Source organism: Nycticebus coucang, chromosome 6 (assembly GCF_027406575.1).
Source record: "Nycticebus coucang isolate mNycCou1 chromosome 6, mNycCou1.pri, whole genome shotgun sequence".
In the NCBI taxonomy this organism is placed as follows: domain Eukaryota; kingdom Metazoa; phylum Chordata; class Mammalia; order Primates; family Lorisidae; genus Nycticebus; species Nycticebus coucang.
In genome coordinates this window covers 130,421,144-130,445,355 of record NC_069785.1, presented here as the reverse complement: position 1 = coordinate 130,445,355, position 24,212 = coordinate 130,421,144, and the positions used below count along the sequence as shown (strand labels likewise).

The following is a 24,212-nucleotide window of genomic DNA, read 5'->3' as shown; positions in this document are numbered from 1 at the left end:
ATCATGGGGTCGGGGCTGAAAATAAGACTCCTTTTTCTCCTGTAATTTTCTCTCTGTCCTCGTCCTCTTCCCCTCCTACAGAGGTTGAGTACAATGTGTCTAAACTCATCAAACATGAGATCTCCTTCAATATATACATGTTCCATGGAGGAACCAACTTTGGCTTCATGAATGGGGCCTCGTATCTGGGGAGGCACGCCAGTGTTGTCACTAGCTACGGCAAGTATGTGCTGGGGTGTCTGCGGCCCTCCAGCAGGTGCTGGGGATTCATAGGGGAGACTCCAATGCAGGTCGTGGCATCACTGAGTCTTGACCTGTACCCTGTGCTGAGCACTGAGGACTTGGGGGTCTACTTTCCTTCCTTTTGTGGTGTTCACACTGCCCCTGGCCACTGCCATTGAGCAGGCAGGGCTTCCCAGGCCTTGGAGCTCCATGTCACTCTCTCGTCCACTGACCCCTTGACTGAACCTCTGAGGGGAGCAGGAAGCAAATGGTAATGGTGGTAACGCACAGGTGGGCACTGCTAGGCAATCAAGGCTGAGGAAAGAAAGAGATTCCACTAGAAAGGGAATGGAGGGAGGAGCCCAGTGTCCCCAGAAACTGGGGAATGTTCCTAGATGGGCGTCCCACAGCCCAACCTGGGATGGAGCAGAGGCTGGAACAGTTGTCTGCCTCCCACCTCACTCCCAGTGGCCCTGGCCCCCACCTCCTGCCAGAGGCACCGAAACAGGGCTACTGTGGGGGACCGTGTGGCCTGTGACAGGCTCGTGTCTTGCAGACTATGACGCTGTGCTGACAGAGGCTGGAGATTACACGGAAAAGTACTTCAGGCTTCGAAAAGTCTTTGAAAATGTCTCAGGTACTCAGCAACCACTTGCTTGGAGGGGTCACACTCCTCATGGGGCATCTACATTCTGTGGAAGAGTGAGGAAGGCAGAGATTTCCCCTGTGCCCGCAGCTTAATCAAGCTCTTGGGTTTCCCACTTAAAATTTGCATGAGGTTTTTTTTTTTAAGTATTTCTAAGCCCTTTATGTTGCAATTTCTTCATTGAATCAGGAAGGTAACCATACTGGTCTCCTGTGATAATTGTGAAGAGGAAGTAAGTTACTATCTGTAAAGTTCTTAGTATCACGTATGGCATAGTAACCTCAAATACAAAAGCAAAAATTATCATGTTTAATTGTTTTTTAAAAAATGAAGTTAGGTAAGCATCCATTAAGGGCTAGAAACTTGTGAGCACCGGCATTGCCTAAAGGTGTGGCACAGTCCTTGCTCCCAAAGAGCTCTTACTGTGTGGCCGTCACCCCTCAGCAGGCTCTGTGTCTGCCTGTGTATGTGGATACAAAAGGGCTTCAACTTATTGCCTGTGACCATCACCCTTAGAGAAGCACACCCATGTCCCAGGGTAGGAGCCATTTCTCTTGGTGGCTCTGGGAGGCCAGATGTCATGAATGGGGGTGAGGAGGCTTACCGAAGGCAGTGGTCATTGTTGGCACGTCTCACCCTGTGACCTGTATTCATTGCAGTAATGTCCCTGCCCAGTTTACCGGAACTTGTTCCCCACGCTGTGTATCCTCCTGTGACCCCATCGCTCTACTTGCCACTCTGGGATGTCCTCTCTTACTTAAACGAGGTGAGCGCTGCTTGAGAAGAGGAGTCAGTTTGGCCGTAGGAGAGACGGAGGGGAGATTCTGGCAAGGAACTTTTTATTGGGTAGTGTGACACCTAGTCCTCTGCATTTTGTCCAAACTTAGAACCACCAGCTCCTTCTGGGTGGTCTGCAAGGGGCATTGAACTTGAAAAATCAGTGTGTATAGGGGAGGGTGGTGGGATATGAGAGGATCTTGACCCCAACGCAGATGGACCCATCTGATGAAAGCTGTTGTTGGGTTCTGTATGAGTCACACAAGATCAGCCCAGGAATAGCGGCTGAGTTAGGAACTTGTGACACTGAGCTTCTGTCTTCCCTCCACCATCAATTGGGACATCACCGAACCTCTGCAGGTCTCTGCTGCCCCTTTAAAATTAGATCACCTGTCCCATTTTGGAGAAAGTATGAAAGCTATATGAAGCTGGAACTCTCGAATTCGTGTTGGTTTCACTTCCACTATTACTGTTTTAAATGAAAAATAGTGACTGGCCCATTGCAGATGCTGAATAAACGTTTGCTTAGTGCTCAATTTAACACTCAACTTCATCTATTTTAGAATATACTTTATTCACTCTGAAAATAAGTTCTTAGCAATTAGAGCAATTGTTCCCTTTCACTGTGCTCCCTTGATCCGCCTGAGCTACCTGGTCAGTGGAGATCTAAAATACAGGATCACTGTCACATAGCATCTGTTTTATTATTCCCGTTCAATGAACGCTTGGGGATCATTATGTGAGGCCACACCAAGAGAGGAGACCACACAAATTTTCCTAGAAAATGCAAAATGGGGCGGCACCTGTGGCTCAGTGAGTAGGGCGCCGCCCCCATGTACGGAGGGTGGCAGGTGTGAACCCGGCCCCGGCCAAACTGTAACAAAAAATAGCCGGGTGTTGTGGTGGGCCCCTGTAATCCCAGCTACTCAGGAGGCTGAGGCAAGAGAATCACCTAAGCCCAAGAGTTGGAGGTTGCTGTGAGCTGTGACGTTACAGCACTCTACAGAGGGTGATAAAGTAAGACTGTCACTTAAAAAAAAAAAAAGGGCAGCGCCTGTGGCTCAAAGGGGTAGGGCACCGGCCCCATGTGCTGGAGGTGGTGGGTTCAAACCCAGCCTCAGTCAAAAACTGTAAAAAAAAAAAAAAAGAAAGAAAAAAGAAAATGCAAAATGAGCAGAAAGTTAGGATGAAGAATCCTGACTTCTCATCACTTTGACTTCTGTTCCTACCATGTCTCCCTCATAGCCAGTCACACTGAATCAACCAGTCAATATGGAGAATCTTCCTATAAACAATGGGAGCGGTCAGTCCTATGGGTTCATCCTTTATGAGACCCGCATCTGCTCTGGAGGCTACCTCTGGGCTTATGTTCACGACGTAGCAGAGGTAGGTGTGCGTAGGCTGTCCCTGGTGGCACGCGAAACCATTAGCCTGACTCTGCTGTTGGGGAAGCAATTATTCCCTGGCTCCTGTTCCTGTTTGATAATATTTTGAAGCACCTACTATGTGGGAAGCATTAGGAATAAAAAGTTAAGCCAAATAGACTGTCTTTCTGCTTTATCATAGTTTAAACTCTACTGGGGTCCCCTCGGCAGCTTCTAGCCATCTGAGCACCAGGGCTAGTCCCCGCCTTCATAATGAGCTCCCCAATATGAACCACAGCCTCCCTTCTCCCTTTCTCCAGCTGGACTCAGCAATCTGACAGCTGCTCTTCTTTTGCAGGTATTTTTGAATGAGACAATTTTAGGAATTTTGAATGAGGATGTTAAGGGTCTGCTCATTCCTCAATTCAGGGTATGTAATCCCTGAGTCCAGGCGATGCCCTGGCCCTCCCACTCAAGCGCAAACACAGCCTTTCCTGAGACAGACCTTGTACTTTCTCCACCACTGCCGTCTTCTGCCTGCTCCTCACTTAGGGCCATGCCGGGGAGATGCAGGGACGGAGGCAGAACCGTACCTCCAGGTCCTGGTACTCGCTCAGGGGGAGGGGATTCCTCAGTAAGCTCCGAGTCAGCTATCAGCGCCTGTCTAGATCTTTGCTCAAAGGCACAACTGACTCTCTCGGCCTTTCCTGGCAGGATCAACAGGAGAAAGGGCAGACTGAGTGTGGATAGGAAGAAAGGGGTCCTTCCAAGACAGGGAGGCCTGCAGGGCTTGGGACCCCCCCTTCTCTCCCATTTGCTTGTCTTTCTGTCTGGGCCTCAAAGGAAAAAAAAAGGGTTCTAGAATAAGAGCCCTGCATGGTCATGTCTCTGCGAACTGGTCTGTCCTGAGCAGGACTGTCAACTTCTGAGGATCCTGGTGGAGAATCAAGGACGAATCAATTATTCCTGGAAAATGCAAAATGAGCAGAAAGGTGGGCTCTGGGCCTGAGACGCAGGTTGTAGCTTCTCTGCAGTTACTTGGAACCTGAGACTGGGGCTGTGTCGAGGTTGGGAGGAACAATGCATCCCTCGGCAAAGGCATAAAGGAGTCCCAGCACCAAAGACTCCTTTCCTGTCCCTTGTCCTACCTTCTGTTCTCCAGGGCAGGAAAGTAGAGCAGCTCTGTTGGGTGCTGGCTTATCCTGAAGCAGGATAAGACTCTTTTGGGGGGATTTCAGGGCAACTTTCAAACTAAAAGGGGAATTTTTATTTTATTTTATTATTTTTTATTTCAAATGAATACGAGGGTCCACGTTTTTAGGTCACCTTGTTTTCAATCCTAAGGTAAAGTTCAAGTTGTAGTTGAGCCCTTTACCCACGGCGCGTGCTGAACACCCTCACATTGTGCACATTAGTGAGATCCTGCCAATCTCCCTCTCACCTCTCCCTCCCCTTTGCTAGACTATAAAACTATAAAACACAAGTTTTATCATCTAAGAGGGAAATTTTCTTGGTCATGTGGAAACACAGCAAGAAACCTCATGGCAGGAAACCTCATGGCAGTTTCTTGGTCATGGCAGGTCAGAAAAACTTGCTGTTCCAGAAAAACTTGCAGCCGCAAGGCGTATGTTTGCCCTAGACACTGGAGAATGTCCAGTCTTCGTTTACATTCTCTTTCTTGCCTCCCGTCTGCAGGATTAACTGGATCTGTGACCATCAATAACATTACTCTGGAAAATTTTACTATCTATTCTCTGGAGATGAAAACGAGCTTCTTTGAGAGGTACGCTTGCACCAGCTCCAGGGGGCACTTTGAGTGTGCAGGGAACACAGAGCTTTGAAACCCTTCACTTGGCAGATAAGAGCCCAAGATTCAGAGAATTGAAGCGATTTTCAAGGTTATCAGATTCTTGGGAATCAGGACTAGAATCCTAGAACAAGTCTCCCGATTTCAATGCTAACATTAATATTTCAGTCTAATACATCTCCCTGAAACAGAATCCTAGTCCAGGTTAGGGATACAGGCATCAATGCTGGGACCAGAGTTGGGAAGGCTTTTCCTGTCCCTTACAACTGGGCCCTTCTTCCAGGCTCCGCTCTGCCACCTGGAGGCCTGTCCCACTGAGATATATGGGCCCTGCCTTCTACCGCGGCACCTTGAAGGCTGGCTCTTCTCCCAAGGACACCTTCCTGAGGATGCTGGTAAGTGAGACGCCCTCTGCTGCTCTGGTGTCACAAGCCCGAGTTCTCTCTCTCTCTCTCTGTGTGTGTGTGTGTGTGTGTGTGTGTGTGTTTTTGTTAAACTTGAGATGGAGTTTCACTCTGTAGCCCAGGTTAGAGCTCTGTTGTGTCTGCCTAGCTCACAGCAACCTCAGATGCCTGGGTCCACTCTATCCTCCTGCCTAGCCACCTGGCTAATTTTTCCCCCCTTTTTTAGTAGAGATGGGGCGGGGGGAGTCTCCCTTTTCCTCTAGCTGGTCTTGAACTCTTGATCTCAAGCACCTATTTTATTTTTAAAGAGTCCTGAAACAAAGCCATAGTGTTCCTGGCAGGAATACCTCCCTTCGTCCATTTCCTCATCTTCCTCACCTCCAACCAAGCCTCTCAACATTTCTCAATCTTCCTAATGTATTATTGTTTAGAAAATAACACATCAAAACACAATGGGAAAATTCAGACAGTAACGAGATGTAGAGAGCAGAGGGTGGAAGTTCTCCTTCAGACCCACCCCCATTCCAATCCCTGTCCTTCTCAAAGCTAAATGCTGCCAACAATTTGTGTTTTATATATAACTTTGCCTAAACACAGTCAATTATTTTCTACACTAATGAGATTAAATGATAAATTATATTTTGCAGCTTGCTTTCTTGGGGGTGGTGGTGGCAGGTTAGTTTTAACTTTTGACTATTTTTATTATTTTTTATTTTATTTTATTTTTTTTGTAGAGACAGAGTCTCACTTTATGGCCCTCTGTAGAGTGCCGTGGCCTCACACAGCTCACAGCAACCTCCAACTCCTGGGCCTAAGCGATTCTCTTGCCTCAGCCTCCCTAGCAGCTGGGACTACAGGTGCCCACCACAACGCCCGGCCATTTTTTGGCTGCAGCTTGGCCGGGGCTGGGCTTGAACCCGCCACCCTCGGTATATGGGGCCGGCGCCTTACCGAATGAGCCACACATGTAGGGAACATGAAAGCACAAAGTGTGAATGTACAAATTAACAAATTATCACAAAGTGAACATCATCTATTTATCATTGAGACTGAAAAATATTGTTAGCTCCCCTCCCAATTCCTGACTCCTTTCTCCTCAGAGGCAACTACTATCTTGACTTCTAACACTCTAGGTCAGGATTTCCTACTGAATGAATGAATTCTTTTCAACATGGCTTCATTCATTCAACATTCTGTACAGCCATTTGTTGATGTTGAAGTGATGGGTTCATTTTCACTTCTGTGTCTGTGTTTATGTATATATTCACCTTGGATAAATATTCCGTAATTTATTTAAAGATGAACATTTGGAAAACTTCCAATGTTTGTCCCGGATAAATGATTAAGTTAAGGCTTCTTTTGTGTTTATGATCATGATGGAGATATCTTTGTCAGGCTTTGGTGCTGACGTTTAAGGCCTTGATGAATGATTTTGAAATGAAGTTTGTGCAAGACTAGTATTTCTTCAACATATGATCCATTTCATTAGTGAAGGCTTCTAGAGTGGGCATTTTCTTTGTGGGAAAGTTTGTAGTGGGTTCAATTCTTTCAAGATCAAAAGACTATTCTTATTTTCTGGTCTTTTAAAGTTAGTTTTGATAAAATATATTTTTTCAGGAACATGCCCATTTCATATAAATTTTATATATATTGGCTTTCACGTTTTTGATGTCTAGACCACCAACAGTAGCGTTCTTTTTTTTATGTCTTAGGTAGGTTCTTGATAACTCTCGCAAGAACATTATCAATTTTATTCATCTTTCAAAGATGTTTGGCTGTGATTTTTACTAAATTATGTATTTCTTTTCTGTTTTTTAAATTTTTGTCATTATTATTATGTTTATTCTGTTTTTTAGTTTAGCAGTAGTTTGTTTAATGTATTTTTTTCTTTTTTGGTACCCAAACCTGGAAATGACGTTGCTTAATTTGTAATCATTTCTTGAGATACTTAGATAATTGATTTTTAGTCTTTATTCATGTCAATCTATGAATTTAGGCTACTAATTATCATTTAAGCATGGATTTGGTTGACTATTATAACTTTTTGAAAGTTTTTTTATTGAGGTGAAATTCACATCACATTAACTCATTTAAAGTGAATGATTCAGTGGAACTTAGTATATTTGCAATGTTGTGTAACCCCTACCTCCAGCTCCAAAACATTTTCCTCACTCCAAAAGGAAATGCTTTATCTATTTGGCAACTATTTTCCCATTTTCACCTCTTCTCACCACCTGGCAGCACCAGTCTTCTCATTATCTTTATGAATTTGCATATTTTTTATTGTTAAATCATAGCTGTGTACATTAGTGCAATCAAGCGGTACAATGTGCTGGTTTCAATCTGAGATATTCTCATCAAACTGTTCAACGTAGCCTTCATGGCATTTTCTTAGTTATTATATATAGACATTTGTATTCTACCTTTAGTAAGTTTCGCCTGTACCCATTCTAAGATGCACCATAGGTGTGACCCCACCCATTACGCTCCCTCCACCCTAACCTCCCCCCTCCCTTCCCCTTCCTTGGCCCTTTCCTCATAGTCTTGTGCTATAGTTGGGTTATAGCCTTCATGTGAAAGCTATAATTTAGCTTCATAGTAGGGCTGAGGACATTGGATGCTTTTTCTTCCATTCCTGAGACACTTTGCTAAGAAGAATATGTTCCAGCTCCATCCATGTAAACATGAAAGAGGTAAAGTCTCCATCTTTCTTTAAGGCTGCATAATATTCCATGGTATACATGTACCACAGTTTGCTAGTCCATTCGTGGGTCGATGGGCACTTGGGCTTCTTCCATGACTTAGCAATTATGAATTGGGCTGCAATAAACATTCAGATGTCTTTGTTATATTGTGATTTTTAGTCTTCTGCGTATAAACCTAGTAAAGGAATTATAGGATCTAGTGGCAGGTCTATTTTTAGGTCTCTAAGTATTCTCCAAACATCCTTCCAGAAGGAACGTATTAGTGTGCATTCCCACCAGCAGTGTAGAAGTGTGCCCTTTTCTCCACATCCATGCCAACATCTCTGGTTTGGGATTTTGTTATGTGGGCTACTCTTACTGGGGTTAGGTGATTTCTCAAAGTAGTTTTGATTTGCATTTCTCTGATGCTTAAGGATGATAAGCTTTTTTTCATGTGTTTGTAGATTGTGTGTCTGTCTTATTTAGAGAAGTTTCTCTTCAAGTCCCTTGCCCACCCTGAGATGGGATCACGTGTTCTTTTCTTGCTAATACGTTTGAGTTCTCTGTGGACTCTGGTTATTAGACCTTTATAGGAGGTATAACCTGCAAATATTTTCTCCCATTCTGAGGGCTGTCTGCTTGCTTTACTTACTATGTTCTTGGCTGTGCAGAAGCTTTTTTGTTTGATCAGGTCCCAGTAGTGTATTTTTGATACTGCTTCAATTGCCTGGGGAGTCCCCCTCATAAAATATTCACCCAAGCCGATTCCTTCAAGAGTTTTCCCTGCACTTTTTTCAAGTATTTTTATAGTTTCATGTCTTAAGTTTAAATCTTTTATCCAGTGAGAGTCTATCTTAGTTAATGGTGAAAGGTGTGGGTCCAGTTTCAATCTTCTACAGGTTGCCAGCCAGTTCACCTAGCACCATTTGTTAAATAGGGAATCTTTTCCCCACTGAATGTTTTTAATTGGCTTGTCAAAGATCAAATAACAGTAAATAGCTGGATTCATCTCTTGGTTCTCTATTCTGTTCCAGGCATCTACTTCTCTGTTTTGGTGCCAATACCATGCTGTTTTGATCACTATCGATTTATAGTACAATCTCAGATCTGGTAGCGTGATTCCTCCTGCTTTGTTTTTATTGCTGAGTAATATTTTGGCTATTCGAGGTTTTTTCAGATTCCATATAAAACAGAGTATTATTTTTTCAAGATCTTTAAAATATGACAATGGAGCTTTAATAGGAATTGCATTAAAATTATATATTGCTTTGGGTAGTGTAGACATTTTAACAATGTTGATTCTTCCCAGCCATAAGCATGGTATGTTTTTCCATTTGTTAACATCTTCAGCTATTTCTTTTCTTAAAGTTTCATAGTTCTCTTTGTAGAGATCTTTCACGTCCTTTGTTAGGTATATTCCCAAATATTTCATCTTCTTTGGCACTACTGTGAAAGGAATAGAGTCCTTGACTGTTTTTTTGGCTTGGTTATTGTTGGTAACTATAAAGGCTACAGATTTATGGGTGTTGATTTTGTAGCCTGACACATTGCTATATTCCTTGATGACTTCTAAAAGTTTTGTAGTAGAATTTGTAGTGTTTTCCAGTTATACAATCATATCATCTGCAGAGTGAAAGTTTGATCTCTTCTGCCCCTATGTAGATACCCTTGATTGCCTTTTCTTCCCTAATTTCAATAGCTAAAACTTCCATTACAATGTTAAAGAGCAATGGAGACAATGGGCAACCTTGCCTGGCTCCTGATCTAAGTGGAAATGATTTCAATTTAACTCCATTCAATACGATATTGGCTGTGGGTTTGCAGTAGATGGCCTCTATTAAGGGGACATTTAAGAAATGTCCCTTCTATATCAATTTTCTTAAGTGTTCTGATCATGAAGGGATGCTGGATATTATCAAAAGCTTTCTCTGCATCAACTGAAAGAAATCATATGGTCCTTATTTTTTAGTTTGTTTATGTGCTGAATTACATTTATAGATTTACGTATATTGAACCAGCCTTGAGACCCTGGGATAAATCCCACTTGGTCGTGGTGTATAATTTTTTTGATGTGTTGTTGGATTCTGTTTGTGAGGATGTTATTGAGTATTTTAGCTTCAATATTCATTGGTGATATTGGTCTATAATTTTCTTTTCTTGTTGGGTCTTTCCCTGGTTTGGGGATCAAGGTGATATTTGCTTTGTAGAATGTGTTGGGTAATATTCTTCTTTTTCTGTATTTTGGAAGAGGTTTAATAATATAGGTACTAGTTCTTCTTTAAAGGTTTGGTAGAATTCTGACGTAAAGCCATCTGGTCCTGGGCTTTTCTTTTTAGGGAGATTTTGTATAGTTGATGCTATTTCAGAACTTGATATAGGCCTGTTCAACATCTCCACTTCATTCTGGCTAAGTCTTGGTAGGTGGCATACTTTCAGGTATTGGTCGATTTCTTTCAGATTTTCATATTTCTGAGAGTAGAGTTCTTGTAGCATTCGTTAAGGATTTTTTGAATTTCTGAGGGGTCTGTTGTTATTTCATCGTTACCATTTCTGATTGATGAAATTAGAGATTTTACTCTTTTTTTCCTGGTTAGGTTGGCCAAAGGTTTATCTATTTTGTTGATCTTTTCAAAAAACCAGCTTTTGGATTTATTGATCTGTTGTATAATTCTTTTGTTTTCAATTTCATTTAATTCTGCTCTGATTTTGGTTACTTTTTTTTTCTGCTGGGTTTGGGGTTGGAGTGTTCCTACTTCTCCAGTTGCTTGAGATGTCCCATTAAGTTATTAACTTCCTCTCTTTCCGTTTTCTTAAGGAAGGCTTGCAGTGCTATAAATTTCCCTCTTAGGGCTGCCTTTGAAGTATCCCAGAGGTTCTGGTAATTTGTGTCTTGATTGTTGTTTTGTTCCAAAAATTTGGTGATTTCCTTCTTAATCTCGTCTATAACCCACCTATCCTTCAGCATAAGGTTGTTTAGCTTCCATGTTTTTGTATGGGTATGCAGGTTCCTGTTATTATTGAGTTCAACTTTTATTCCGTGATGGTCTGAGAAGATGCAAGGAATAATTTCTATTTTTTTAAATTTATTGAGGTTAGATTTGTGGCCTAGGATGTGGTCGATTTTGGAGTATGTTCCGTGGGCTGATGAGAAGAATGTGTATTCAGTTTTGTTGGGATGAAATGTTCTGTAAATGTGTGTTAAGTCCAGATGTGGAATGGTTAAGTTTAAATCTAAAATTTCTTTGCTTAGCTTCTTTTTGGAGGATTTATACAGCACTGCTAAAGGGGTGTTAAAATCTCCAATTACTATGGACCTGGAGGAAATCAAGTTGCTCATGTCTGTTAGAGTTTCTCTTATAAACTGAGGTGCATTCTGGTTGGGTGCATAAATATTAATAATTGAAATCTCATCATGTTGAGTATTACCTTTAACAAATATGAAGTGTCCATCCTTATCCTTCCTCATTTTGGTTGGTTTAAAGCCTGTTGCATCTGCGAATAGGATTGCAACGCCTGCTTTTTTCTGCTTTCCATTTGCCTGGAGTATAGATGACCATCCCTTCACCTTGAGTCTATATTTGTCTTTTAATGTAAGATGAGATTCTTGTATGCAGCAGATATCTGGCTTGAGTTTTTGTATCCAGTCAGCCAACGTGTGCCTCTTTAGAGGATAATTTAAACCATTCACATTAATTGAGTATATTGATAAGCCTTTCGAGAGTCTGGTGGACATTTTTAATCCTCTTGCGACTGTGAAAGTTGGAATTTGATCAAAGTTTTCTGGGTGGGTTTACTTTTGAGGTGGAGGATTACGCTGGTCTTTATGGAGGATAGGTCTGAGAATATCCTGGAGAGCTGGTTTAGTTATGGCAAATTTCTTCAACGTGTGAATGTCATGAAGTATTTAATTTCTCTGTCAGAAATGAAACTCAGTTTAGCTGGGTACAGGATCCTGGGTTGAAAGTTATTTTGTTTTAGGAGATTAAAAGTTGATGATCATCCTCTTCTAGCTTGAAAGGTTTCAGCAGAGAGATCTGCAGTTATTCTAATATTCTTGCCCTTGTAGGTGATGGTTTTATTTCGTCTGGCTGCTTTCAGAATTTTCTCCTTCATATTAACTTTAGCAAAATTGATTATGATGTGTCTTGGGATGTCTTATTTGCGTTGAGTCATGCTGGAGTTTGAAACTGTCTGCTAGCTGAATTTCAGAATCTCTTGTCATGTCTGGAAAGTTCTCCTTCATGATCTCATGGAGAAGAGACTCTGTGCCTTGTGAAGCCACTTCATTGCTTTCAGGGATCCCTATATGACGAATTTTGGTTTTCTTCGAATTATCCCAGAGCTCTCTGAGAGAGTAATTTGTTTTTGCCCTCCATTTCTCTTCCTCTTTGAGAGTTTGGGAGCATTTGAAAGCTTTGTCTTTAATGTCAGAAATCCTTTCTTCTGCTTGCTTCATTTGGTTACTGAGGGATTCTGCTGTGTTTCTCAGATCTTTGAGGGCTGCAACTTCTTGTCTCAATGTGTCAAAATCTTTGGTCATTTGAATTCATTTGAATTTCGTCTTTGAATTCGTTGAATACTTGAGATAACTTTTGGGTTAGTGCTTGGAATTCTAATTCGATCTTATTTGCTATCCAGATTCTGAATTCGATTTCTGACATCTCAGCTATTTATTTGTGCATGGGATCCTGTGCTGTGTCTGCCCCATTGATGCTTGGGGGAGTTTATCTACTCTGATTGTTCATATTGCCATAGTTTTTCTGTTGATTTCACCTCATGATTGTTTTTCACCGTTGCCTCTGGCTGTCCTCAGAGTTGGGAGGTGTCTCTCCAAGATTAGACCCCAGTGGATCACTCTATTGTTGCTGGATCTTTGTAGGGAGTGACTCTGTGTAGTTCCTCTGGGGCTGCCCCAGCGAGGAAGTTCTGATTGTGAAAGCAGCTCTGGAGTGTGACACACCCAGATCCAGCAACAGGGCAGGAGGTGGTGTGCACGGTTCTGGGAGTGCCTGGCCCCCAGTGACTTTGGCACAGAGAGCCCAAAGCTCCAGCAGTCTCTGGCCAGGAGAAGGGCTCTGCGCAGAGGCAGGGAGGGCTCCGGAGGGCAAGCGGCTACCAGAGACCCTGGTCAGATGAGCGGGCTGGTGTGGAGGCAGGGAGGGTACAGGACGGAGGATGTAGGGTTGTGCGGTTCCCACAGTTCCTGGTCAGGGCATGTGGAGGCCTGGCGGGATGGGTTGCGGGTCAGGGGTTGCGTCGCAGCTCTTATGGAGGTCTGGGTGGCGCCAAGCCCAGGAGTTTGAGGTTGCTATGAGCTGTGAGAGCCATGGTACTCTACCCAGGGCAACAGCCCAAGGCTCCAGTGTGCCAAAACCGGTCTCACTCTGCCCCTGAGGGTTAAGGCTGTAAGGCAGCTCAGTCCCCACCTTTAGGCTGCTCAGTCACTAGGTTATTAGCTCCCGCCGATCCTTGCTCTGCGACCGTGAGGGCGGAGCTTGCCAGGGCAGTTCTCGCACAATGGCTCCCTGTGGCCCACAGCTGGACACTTTTAGCTCCATCTGGCTCAGCGGCTCAGTCTGGGTCCCTAGACAATCCCCAAAGTTCTCCGCACTCTTGATCAAGCTCTCCCCAAGGCACTTCAACTGAGTGCCAAGTCCAAAAACACCAAAACAGTTCACAGGTAAGGCCTTTCCGGTTTGCAGTCTCACTGCTGCTTATACTTATGTCTGCCGGTGTGTTTAGGTCGATCGAACACATGCAACCACTTGCCAATTTTCCACTGTTTTTGTCCTCCTCTTGGGGTCCAGAAGTCCCTTGCTGACTCTCTGTATCCTCAAAGGGATGATTATAGGCAGATCCCACCAGCCAGAGATGCCTGGAGTCTTATCTCCCCAGACTCACCATGCCCAGTTGCAGGGAAGCTGTTACTCGGCCGCCATCTTGCTCCTTTCGAATTTCCATATTTGGATATAAGTTTTATGCTTTTTTTCTTACACAGAATAAGAAAAATTTGATATATTTTATTTTTACAATTTAGGAATTGCATTCTTCCAAGCAAGAATTCAGAATGTACATTATCTTGTTTCTATCAGCATATTAAAATTTATATTATATTTTATATTATACACATAGTGTTTCATGCAGAAGCACAGAAAAAACAAGTTATAGTAAGAAAAATGGGGGCCAGATGCAGTGTAATCCTAGTACTCTGGGAGGCCAAGGCAGATGGGTTGCCTGAGTTCAGGAGTTCAAAACCAGCCCTGAACAAGAGTGAGATTCCCCATCTCAAAAAATGGTTGGGTGTTGTGGCAGATACCTGTTGTCCCAGCTGCTTGAGCCCAAGAGTTTGAGGTTGCTTTGATCTATGATGCCAGGGCACTCTACTGAGGGCAACAAAGTGAAACTCTGTCTCAAAATAAATAAATAAATAAATAAAAGTAAAAAAGAAAGAAAAGGAAAGAAAAATGATGGCTATATAGAAAGAGATGACTCATTTTAGGATCTCATTAATTAGAAAGTTGTTGCCTTTGGGTTACCATGTCAGCCCAACATTTTTATTATAGCCACAAATTCTACTTAACAAAAATAAAGATTTAATAAAAAAAACAGCTGGTACTAAAGGCAAGCACTTCACACACAGGTGCTTCTCGGCAGTTACCAAGTTAACCTCAATATTGGCAGTTTAGAACATCTTAAAGATGATTGGATATGGAACCGGCAGGCAAATTGAACCCAACCAAGGAGAAGGTCTATAAGTTTTCCTGCAGACGGTGGCCAATTTTTTTGAGTCTGCTGCAATTACAGAATACCTACTCTTGCTCTTTCACTTCTGAATTTTAAGTTTCAACTTTACTTTCCCTCACATGGCTATGGGGATTGTCAGCATCACATGTTCCACAAGGGTTTGCCCATCATGACAGATTCCATGTTCTGGGAGATAGGGACTAGATCGCTGGGACCAGAAGTTTGCTCTAGTGGGGCTGTGTTTCTTTTTCTCCCCACCACCCCCACCTCCCCAGCCAGGGCCAGGTTTGAACCCACCACCTCTGGTATATGGGGCCAGCGCTCTACTCCTTTGAGCCACAGGTGCCACCCCTGGGGCTGTGCTTCTTTCCTGTAGTAAGTGAAGTGATGCAGACTGAAGGTGCAATTTGAGGGGTAATATTCAACCTGTAAGGGCTGGTTCTTCTGGTAGCATCATTCATAAAGGTGCCGTCTACTCTGGGGGCTGTGCTCTTGATGGGGAGAAACTGGATGATTTTTATCAATGAGTTTATACTATCACATGCATCCCTAGTGCTGTTTTAAGGTTTTTTTCTTTTAAGCTGAGAAACTCCCTTTAGCATTTCTTTTTGTATGTGTGTGTGGTTTTTGGCTGGGGCTGGGTTTGAACTCGGCACCTCTGGCATATGGGACCAGTGCCCTACTCCTTTGAGCCACAGGCGCTGCCCATAAGCATTTCTTATAAATCAGGCCTAAGGTGATAAATTCCCTCAGTTTTCACTTGTCTTGAAAAGTCCTTAAGGGGCGGTGCCTGTGGCTCAAGGAGTAGGGCGCCGGTCCCATACGCCAGAGGTGGTGGGTTCAAACATAGCCCTGGCCAAAAACCACAAAAAAAAAAAGTCTTTAAGGACAGTTTTGCTGGGTTTGATGTTCTTGGTTGGCAGTTTTGTTTTTTTCTTTCCTTTCAGCATTTTGAGCATATCAGCTGAACATATTAGCCCTTCTGCCCTGCAAGGTTTCTGCTGGAAAATTCTCTGATAGTCCAGTACCCTACAAATATTTATGTATTTTATTTTCATCAGCAATGAATTAAAATATTTTCTAACTTTCCTTGTGGTTTCTTTTTTGACCTGTGAGTTACTTAGAAGTATATTTTTCTTAATTTCTCATTATTTGGATATTTCATAGTTATCTTTGTGCTATCAATTTCTTATTTAATTGCATGGTAGTCTGAGAACTTTAAAATATGTGAGTACTTATTTAGTTTAACATGTGATCAAACTTATATATTTTCTGATGTATAGTTGAAAAAATACATGTCTATTATAGATGTAAGACCAATGTCAATTAATTCAATCTGGTTAATTATCTTTTTTTCAAATATTTTCTATCTTTATTGATTTTTATTTGCTTTGTCTATCAGCTATTAAAAAGTTATGTGGAAATTTTCACTACAGTTATGAATTTATTTCTACTTATTATTCTGTCAATTTTGCTTATTTTGCTTTGTATCTGTACTTTGTATCTATATATGACATAGACATTCATGGTAAATTAAGAATTTTATTATCATGAAATGTTTCTTTTTATCTCTACTAATGCTTACCTTTTTAAAAAATTTTTTAATTTAGGCTGAGGCAAGAGAATCGCTTAAGCCCAGGAGTTGGAGGTTGCTGTGAGCTGTATGATGCCATGGCACTCTACCGAGGGCCATAAAGTGAAACTCTGTCTCTACAAAAAAAAAATTTTTTTTCAATTAAATCATAACTTTGTACATTGATGCATTTATGGGGTTCAGGGTACTGCTTTGATATACAATGTGAAATGCTTACATTGAACTAAGTAACACATCCATCACAGTTAGACTCATTTCTTAATAGTTTTGAAATGTACCATCGCATCATGCACATTAGGTGAGGTCCCACCAAATAATGCTTACCTTAAAGTCCTATTTTTCTGATATTAACAGAGCTATCGTGACTTTCTTTTAGACTTTAATGTTTACCTTTCTCCAGTGTTTTTCTTTTAGTTTTGCAACAACTTCATGTTTCTTATGCATAGCACACAACAGCTTTATTTAAAGTCCAATCCAGAGCAGCGTCTGTGGCTCAAAGGAGTAGGGCGCTGGTCCCCTGTACCGGAGGTGGTGGGTTCAAACCCAGGCCCGACCAAAAACTGTAAAAAAAAAAAAAAAAAGTCCCATCTAGCAATCGTTGTACTTTAATTTACAGCATTTCAGAGATGCCAATTTTATGTTTTACATTTTGCTACATCCTTGACTACGCAAAGACCTCTAGCAGAAAAACTGCCTGGTTGTACCCTCATCTCTCTAGTTTCTTTTCCTAACTCTTGACCCTATAATTCTTCATTATATTACAAGTAGATTTAAAAAAATCGAATATCTTTTATAGCTGTTGTCGATAGTAGTGTTCATTTCTATTATCTAGTATTTATTTCTGGAAGCAGAAGACCTACTTTTAAAAATATATAACATGACAAATCCCAGGCAGGAATAATAGTAGTAGTACTATTAAAGGCTTGGTCCCATTCATTCCATTACTAGACAGCAGGATGGAAGTTCCAGAAAATATTCCATTCTAAACTTGCTTCCATGTTGAGTGCCAGAATCACCTCACTCTTGCTTGCACTCCCCAAATGCCTTAGGTTTTACCTTGCCAGTGTTCCTATGTCTCAAATCATCATTCCTTCCAGAACTGGCATTATGGATTTGTGTTCATCAACGGACAGAACCTTGGGCGGTACTGGAATATTGGGCCTCAGAGAACACTTTACCTTCCTGGTACCTGGCTTCATCCAGAAGACAACGAAGTGAGTAACCCCGACTTCTACCTTGAGATCTCATACAATTTCAGCATCATTCTCCTCCTGTGCTGAATAGGCCCTCCCTTCCCACTGTCGCCTGGGCCCTCCCTTCCCACTGTCGCCTGGGCCCTCCCTTCCCACTGTCGCCCGGGCCCTCCCTTTCTACTGTCACCCTTTTTTTTTGTCCTAGATCATCGTGTTTGAGAAGTTGATGGGTGGCTCAGTCATCCAATCTACAGACAAGCCCAAGCTATAAAATGCTGTTTTAACCCATTTCTTGGATTGTTAGAGTTCATTTATAAGTTGATTTTGAGGAAGAAGATTTAAGACCATCAAATACAATGTTGCTTATAGTCACAAAAATGTGAAAACTTAAACCATCAACAGACAAGCTGTAGTATATTTTAAAGGATAGAGACACGGTGCCTTTAGAAAGACTTAAAAAGTCTTCAAAATCCATAATGACTTGTTTATCTAGTTACGTACTTAATCTTTATCAGGTTCTTATTCTCTCATCCTTTATCCAGATATGAATAAAATAAAAATAAATCTTACTTCTGCTTTCCATGTGCAATTGGGAGGAAGGGAGAGGGCTCTCTAGCCTGGGGCAGAGTAACGACCCTGCTCTCCTATGCCAAGGAGAGTATTACATGTGCTGATTGGAAGACTCATGGTCTCTGTGTGGGAGCACCAAAGAGCAGAGAGCAATGAACAATGTCTTTAGGCATATCCCTGAAGCTGAGTATGTGTCTCCAAGGTGACTTGGGAGGTCACATCCAATCAGAGAAGGAACAGCAATTGGTTTGTGTGCTTCTGACATGTGTGATGGCAAAGCCTGGCCCAGAGTCCTCTTCTTATTCCTTAGCTATCTGGGTATAGTCAACGATACTACTGATTAGCAGGCAGGTGTTAGTGAGATTAGCCACCTGTGCAAAAATATTCCAACCTGTCTTTTCAAATGGCACCCTTGGAAACACATCACATTCTTATAAACAAAACATACAAACCAGTGCAATATTGCAAAATCTTCTCATTTTGTTAATATAGTGCCTAGGGCCTTCAACTAATGTAGCAACTAATCCAGTGTCCAAAGGGAAGAGGAGTCTCCTTTTTTTGGAATAAAGATGAGGCGTCAGATTATCTTCTCTCCCACTGATCTGAACGACTAGCTCACTGAAGGAGAATTCTGTTATATACCTCCACAATTCCTACATAAAACTTTATTCTGTGGGGCTCCAGGCTCAAACCTCTGATGTCTGTAGAAACTGTAAAGTAGGGCAGGAAAACAGAACAAATAAACATGATGATCATGAGTAAATATTACATGTCATGTGTAACATACACTAAACTTAGCAACGGCCATGCAACATATCCATTTTACAGAAAGAAAAACCGAGGTTCAAAGAGGTGTTTGAACACATGTCTCCCTGTTTAACACCCCTTGGCGATTCCACTTCAGCTCTGCACCTATGTCATACTTTTCCAAATATCAATGCAAAAGTGCTACCCAGAAGACACAATGTTTTCAGTTCACTTACAGAAAAAAGCTTGTGGCAAAACTGTCTTTCAGGAAGAGCAAATCTAAGAAACCAAACTTTTGGATAAACAAAAGCAAAGAGGGTTTGTCATGAAAAGATCCACGCTGAAGGATGTTCTGAAGCAGCCTCTCTCAGTGCTAATTTAAGAGAATTAAACCCTGCACAAAATGTTTTCAGTAGTTATTTGTTTGTTGTATCTTTTGGATGTATGTTAGAGACGTTAACTCATTCCATATCACGGCTGTTTGGGGGCATTGGAGGTTCATTAAGCCCTGTACAGAAAGCACGGCAGATACAATTTGACCTGAACAAAAAGGGGCTATTTCTAAAATCATTTTGTCTCACCTGACTATGGCCAGGTGAATTGAAGAAACTGGCAGATCTATCGAAAGAAGTTTGGAGAGTTAAGCTGCTAATTTTAAATTTAGCGATGGATGACATCACTGATGTTATTAATAAGCATCAACTTGCCATTTTTATTAGCAGTATTGATGATGAATATAATGTCACTGAAGAAATGGCTTCTTTAGTGCTATTAAAAGACACAACTTAATTAAGAGATTTCTATGTGGCAGTAAAAAATAAGTTCAGGCGATTTTCTTTCTCCATTGTTAACATATCTGGTATAGTTGGTGACTGATGGTGCCCCAGCAATGGTAGGTAAAAGAGGGACTTATAAAATTAATAGAAGATGATGTAATTGCCACCCAAAACTCACATTTGATGAAGTATCATTACTTAGTACATCAAGAAAATTTATGCACAAAAGCTTTAAAAATGAATAATGTCATGCAAAGCACTGTCAAGATTGTGAATTTCATAAAGGCCAAAGGATTGAACCACAAGCAATTCCAGGAATTCTTTAAAAATATTGATGCTGACTATGGTGACATCATTTACTTTTTGGAAGTAAAATAGCTAAGTCGGGCCAAGTGTTGTAAAGATTTTATGATTTTCAACAAGTTATTAAGTTGTTTATGGTATCAAAAACCAAATTTGTGCCAGAACTTGATGATGAAAACTGGCTCACAGATTTAGCATTTTTAGTGGATTTAATGGCTCATTTAAATGAGTTAAAAATGTGTCTTCAAGGTGAAAACCAACTTATCAACATAATGTTTCAAACCATAACAGCTTTCCAACTGAAACTGAAATTATGGCAAGCTCAAGCGAAGGCAAACAATTCTATACTTTTTGACATATTGGCTAAACCAAGTCCTGTGAACTGTAGGAAATATGCAGCCTTGCCTTTTGATTTGATAGAAGAATTTCAAAACAGATTCCAAGATTTCTGGGAATGTAATCAATACTTTGGTGCAATTTGCAACTCCATTTTCACTTGACATAAATATGTTACCGGTCAATTTTCAAGTAGAATGCATACAGCTATAATCTGACATTCAACTTGAAGAAAAATTTGATCGTGTGTCTTTTGGACTTTTGTGTGTTTCATCTTCCCAGAGACAAACATCCCTCACTTCACAATCACACCTTAGTCACGTCATTGCTTTTTGGCAGCACCTACCTTTGCGAGCAACTATTTTCAAGAATGAAGCACATTATGAGTAAAATTAGAACCCAAATATCTGATGTGCACTTGAGAACTCAGTGAAAATTGCAACTCCTTCCATGGAACTATTGGTGCTTTAGTTTCTCAAGTACAATGTCAAATATGTCACTAGTTTTACATTGCCCACCTTTCTTTTACTTTTATAGGAAAAAATATTTTTTAAAAACCCCAAAGATGTTTTTATTACTTAAATATATACATTTTCTGTATTAGTGATCACAAACTTGGAATCTGCTTGATGATTTAGAAAGACTCTCTGGCCCATCAACCCATGATTGGATTAATAAATTGTGGTATATGTACACCATGGAATATTATTCAGCCATAAAATAAGGGACACTTTACATCTTTCGTATTGACCTAGATAGAGTTGGAGAACATTCACTTTAGTAAAGCATCATGAAAATGGAAAAGCACGTATCCAGTGTATTCAGTAGATGAATTAATACATGCCCACACAAGAGAAAAACTCAGCTTGATTCAAGTTGGGGGGAGGAAAAGGGAGGGGGCTTGGTGTGCTCTCCCCTAATAGGCACACCTCCTGGGGGAGGGGCACAACCACAACAGGACCTTACCTAACAAACTCAAACATTGGATTTGGGAGGATGCGTGGAGGGAAGGGTAATTGGTGGGACCACACCTATGACACATCTTGTAAGGGTACATGTGAAACTTACTAAATGTAGAATATAAATGTCTTAACACAATAACTAAGAAAATGCCAGGAAGGCTATGTTAACCAGTTTGATGAAAATATTTCAAATGGTCTATAGAACCAGCACATTGTACCCCATGACTGCATAAATGTACACAGCTATGATTTAATAAAAAAATATTAAAAAAAGAAACAAACCCAAACATTGTAACCTAATTGTACTCTCATTTAAATTTTAATATGAAAATTAAAAAAATATTAAAAAATTAAAGAACTTTCTGAACAGGCTGCCACATAATTAAGATGATGGACGAGGACTTTTTTGCTTATCTGTGGTGGCCAATATCATGAAAATTATGCACAGACCTTTCTTTTTCACTTATCAGCTTTCCTTAGTGTTTGTGTATTTCACGTGTGACCCAAGACAACCCTTCTTCTTCTAATATGGCCCAGAGACCCACAAGGTTGGACACCCCTCCCTGAAATTATCTCACTTGGTAACCAGCTCCCCTCCACTTCACCTGCTCCGGGGAGTCAGTAGAAATCCTCCACGATCTCTCTCACCTTGCTGGTTTTCACTGTTTACTGATCAAGGTCATTATCAGCATACAAGCACGCTGTGGTTCCTCCCACCTAAACAGAAATGAAAACAGACTCATTTCCCCTTTTTGCCCCCAGCTACCATCCCATTTATGAGCTCCCCTTTCTAGCAGACATCTTTGGGTGAGTTATCACTGTTCCCTGTCTTAGATTCCTCTGAACTGTCCCTTTTTCAGCCCTGTCCAGGAGGCTTCCCAATCCCTGTGACCCCAGCCCCACCCGGACCGCTCTGTCCAGCTCACCAATATCTGCCACATACTAAGTCCACTGGCCAATTCTCAGTCTTTCTTTAACATGGCCTTGACAGCACTGAACACAGTCCATCCTGCTTCCTTCTTGGTGGCTTTTCTCTGCTGGAATTTGGGACACCCCACTGTGTGCGTTTTCTTCCCCGTTCTGTGCTGCTCCTCCTCATCCGGCTCCTGGTTCCTTTCCTTTTCTCTTGTTGTGGGTTCCAGGGCTTATCCTTCATCCTCTCCTCTGTCCACACTCCACTCAGTGGTGCTGTCATTAAACTCTGTCAGTTTCTAAATTATCAGGCTTGTCGATTCTACAGCTGACTGAAATACCCACTGGGCGTCTGCTGGGCATCACTAAGGCAGTGAGCCCAAGCTGAGCTACTGACGTCCCTGCAATATCATGTCCCCGCCCAACACCTTGCAGCCTTCCCCATTTCAGGTCACAGCAACTCCAGACCTTCTGCTTTCTCAGGTCCAACACATGGGAGTCATTCTTGAACCCTCTTTATTTCTCTCATTCCACAACATCAATAGCAACAGTCCTCTTGCCTTTGCTTTTCAAATATTTCCAGATATCCAACACTTGTCACACCTCCATCCCTGTCCAGCTGGCCTGATCCAGCACCGGTTCTCACACGTATTACTGCGATCACCTCCTCACTGGCTCCTTTCTTCCACATGTGCCTGCTCCTGCAGACTCTCCCCACAGCAGCAGAGTGATACTTCCAAGGCATAACCGATGTCATGTCCACAACCTGTCATGGCTCCAATTTAATTCTGCATTCTTGCCCTTGTCCTCCCATGCTGACCTGCTTGCCTTTCCTTGAATACCAGGTTGTGCTTCTTGCTGCGGGCCTTTGTACTAGCTGTTCTCTCTGCTTGGGCAGTGCTTCCTCCAGGGAGCAGTGTGCGCGGCTAACTCATAGCGCCCCTAGCGCTATGCTCTTAGCTCGGTTAACATATTCCCTGTGAGACCTCCTCTCTGTAGGCCCCGCCGCACCACACTCCTAATCCTCCCTCCTTCATCTACTTGTTACCTCTGCAATGGTGTTTATTATCTTTGAACATGCAGATTATTGGTTCATTGTGTTAATTTTTGTTATCTTTTTTTCCCCAGCTAGAATATAAGTTTCAAAAGGAAGGGATCTTTGTTTGTACACTAATGTGTCCCAAGCACCTAAAACAATGTTCAGCATATTCTACATGGCCATTAAAGGCTTGTCAACTATTTTATTTTTGAGACAGAGTCTCATTCTGTAGCCCTAGGTAGAATGTCCTGGCGTCATAACTCATAGCAACCTCAAACTCTTGGGCTCAAGCAATCCTCTTGCCTCAACCTACCAAGTAGCTGGGATTACAGGCACCCACCAGAATGCCTGGCTAGTTTTTCTATTTTTAGTAGAGATGGGGTCTCTCTCTTGCTCAGGTGGGTCTCAAACTTATGAACTCAAGTGATTCACGTGCCTTGACCTCCCAAGTGCTAGAAACTTTTTTTTTTTTTTAATAAAGAAAGTGTCATCGAATTAGATCTTTGGCTATTTGGCTTTCCAAAGCCTAAGGCTGAAAAGCAGTATATTTGGACTATCAAGGCCAAAGGTCAAGTTTAGTCAATCCCTACAGGCTGTACACAGGCCTCTTATAGTCTCATTAACATACCTTTCCGGCTCAGGAGACTTGTCTACTTCTCTTAACTTAGATTTCTTTTCTCTTTTTCTTTTCTAAGGTCAAAGTCTCCATTCCAGGACTTTCTATTTTCTTTTGGTCTAGGGTTCAAATTGCCTATTTATTCCCAGGAATTCCCCCCTATTCTTACATTTTTTGCTCAAGGTCCCTGGTAGCTTGACAGCCTAAGTAGACTTTGCTCCTCCTGAGTGGAGGGTGGCTGGGCAGGCCTGTCTGTAGGGAGAAATCAAGGAGCAGGAGTCTAGTGACTGCTTTTACAGAAGATGCATTGCGCATCTTAGCCTCATAACTTTAAAAAAATGTTCAGAATATGAGGCAGTACACATGTTCTGTATACTTTGTTTTTGTACAGACTGAGGCAAAGTTATAAGCATGCCCTTCACCCAAAGAGTGTGCACTGCACCCAACAGGTGTGAATTTACTTATCCCCACCCCTTCCCTCCATCTTCAGAACTTTTAAGATTTTGTTGAATGTTC

The 24,212-nt window shown here is 41.8% G+C and overlaps 1 protein-coding gene across 1 annotated transcript in view; it reads left to right on the top strand.

Annotated features, from left to right (window-relative positions):
• The window catches only part of LOC128587962 (beta-galactosidase-1-like protein 3), a 38,073-nt gene extending 20,072 nt beyond the window's left edge, over positions 1 to 18,001 (top strand). The window contains exons 11-20 of the mRNA XM_053594503.1: positions 82 to 219; positions 779 to 859; positions 1,528 to 1,634; positions 2,891 to 3,031; positions 3,368 to 3,439; positions 3,923 to 4,001; positions 4,705 to 4,792; positions 5,100 to 5,211; positions 17,340 to 17,456; positions 17,641 to 18,001. Coding sequence (XP_053450478.1) covers positions 82 to 219; positions 779 to 859; positions 1,528 to 1,634; positions 2,891 to 3,031; positions 3,368 to 3,439; positions 3,923 to 4,001; positions 4,705 to 4,792; positions 5,100 to 5,211; positions 17,340 to 17,456; positions 17,641 to 17,706 — 1,001 coding nt within the window. The 3' untranslated portion in view covers positions 17,707 to 18,001. The remainder of the gene's footprint in view (positions 1 to 81; positions 220 to 778; positions 860 to 1,527; positions 1,635 to 2,890; positions 3,032 to 3,367; positions 3,440 to 3,922; positions 4,002 to 4,704; positions 4,793 to 5,099; positions 5,212 to 17,339; positions 17,457 to 17,640) is intronic.
• Positions 18,002 to 24,212: the final 6,211 nt, after the last annotated feature.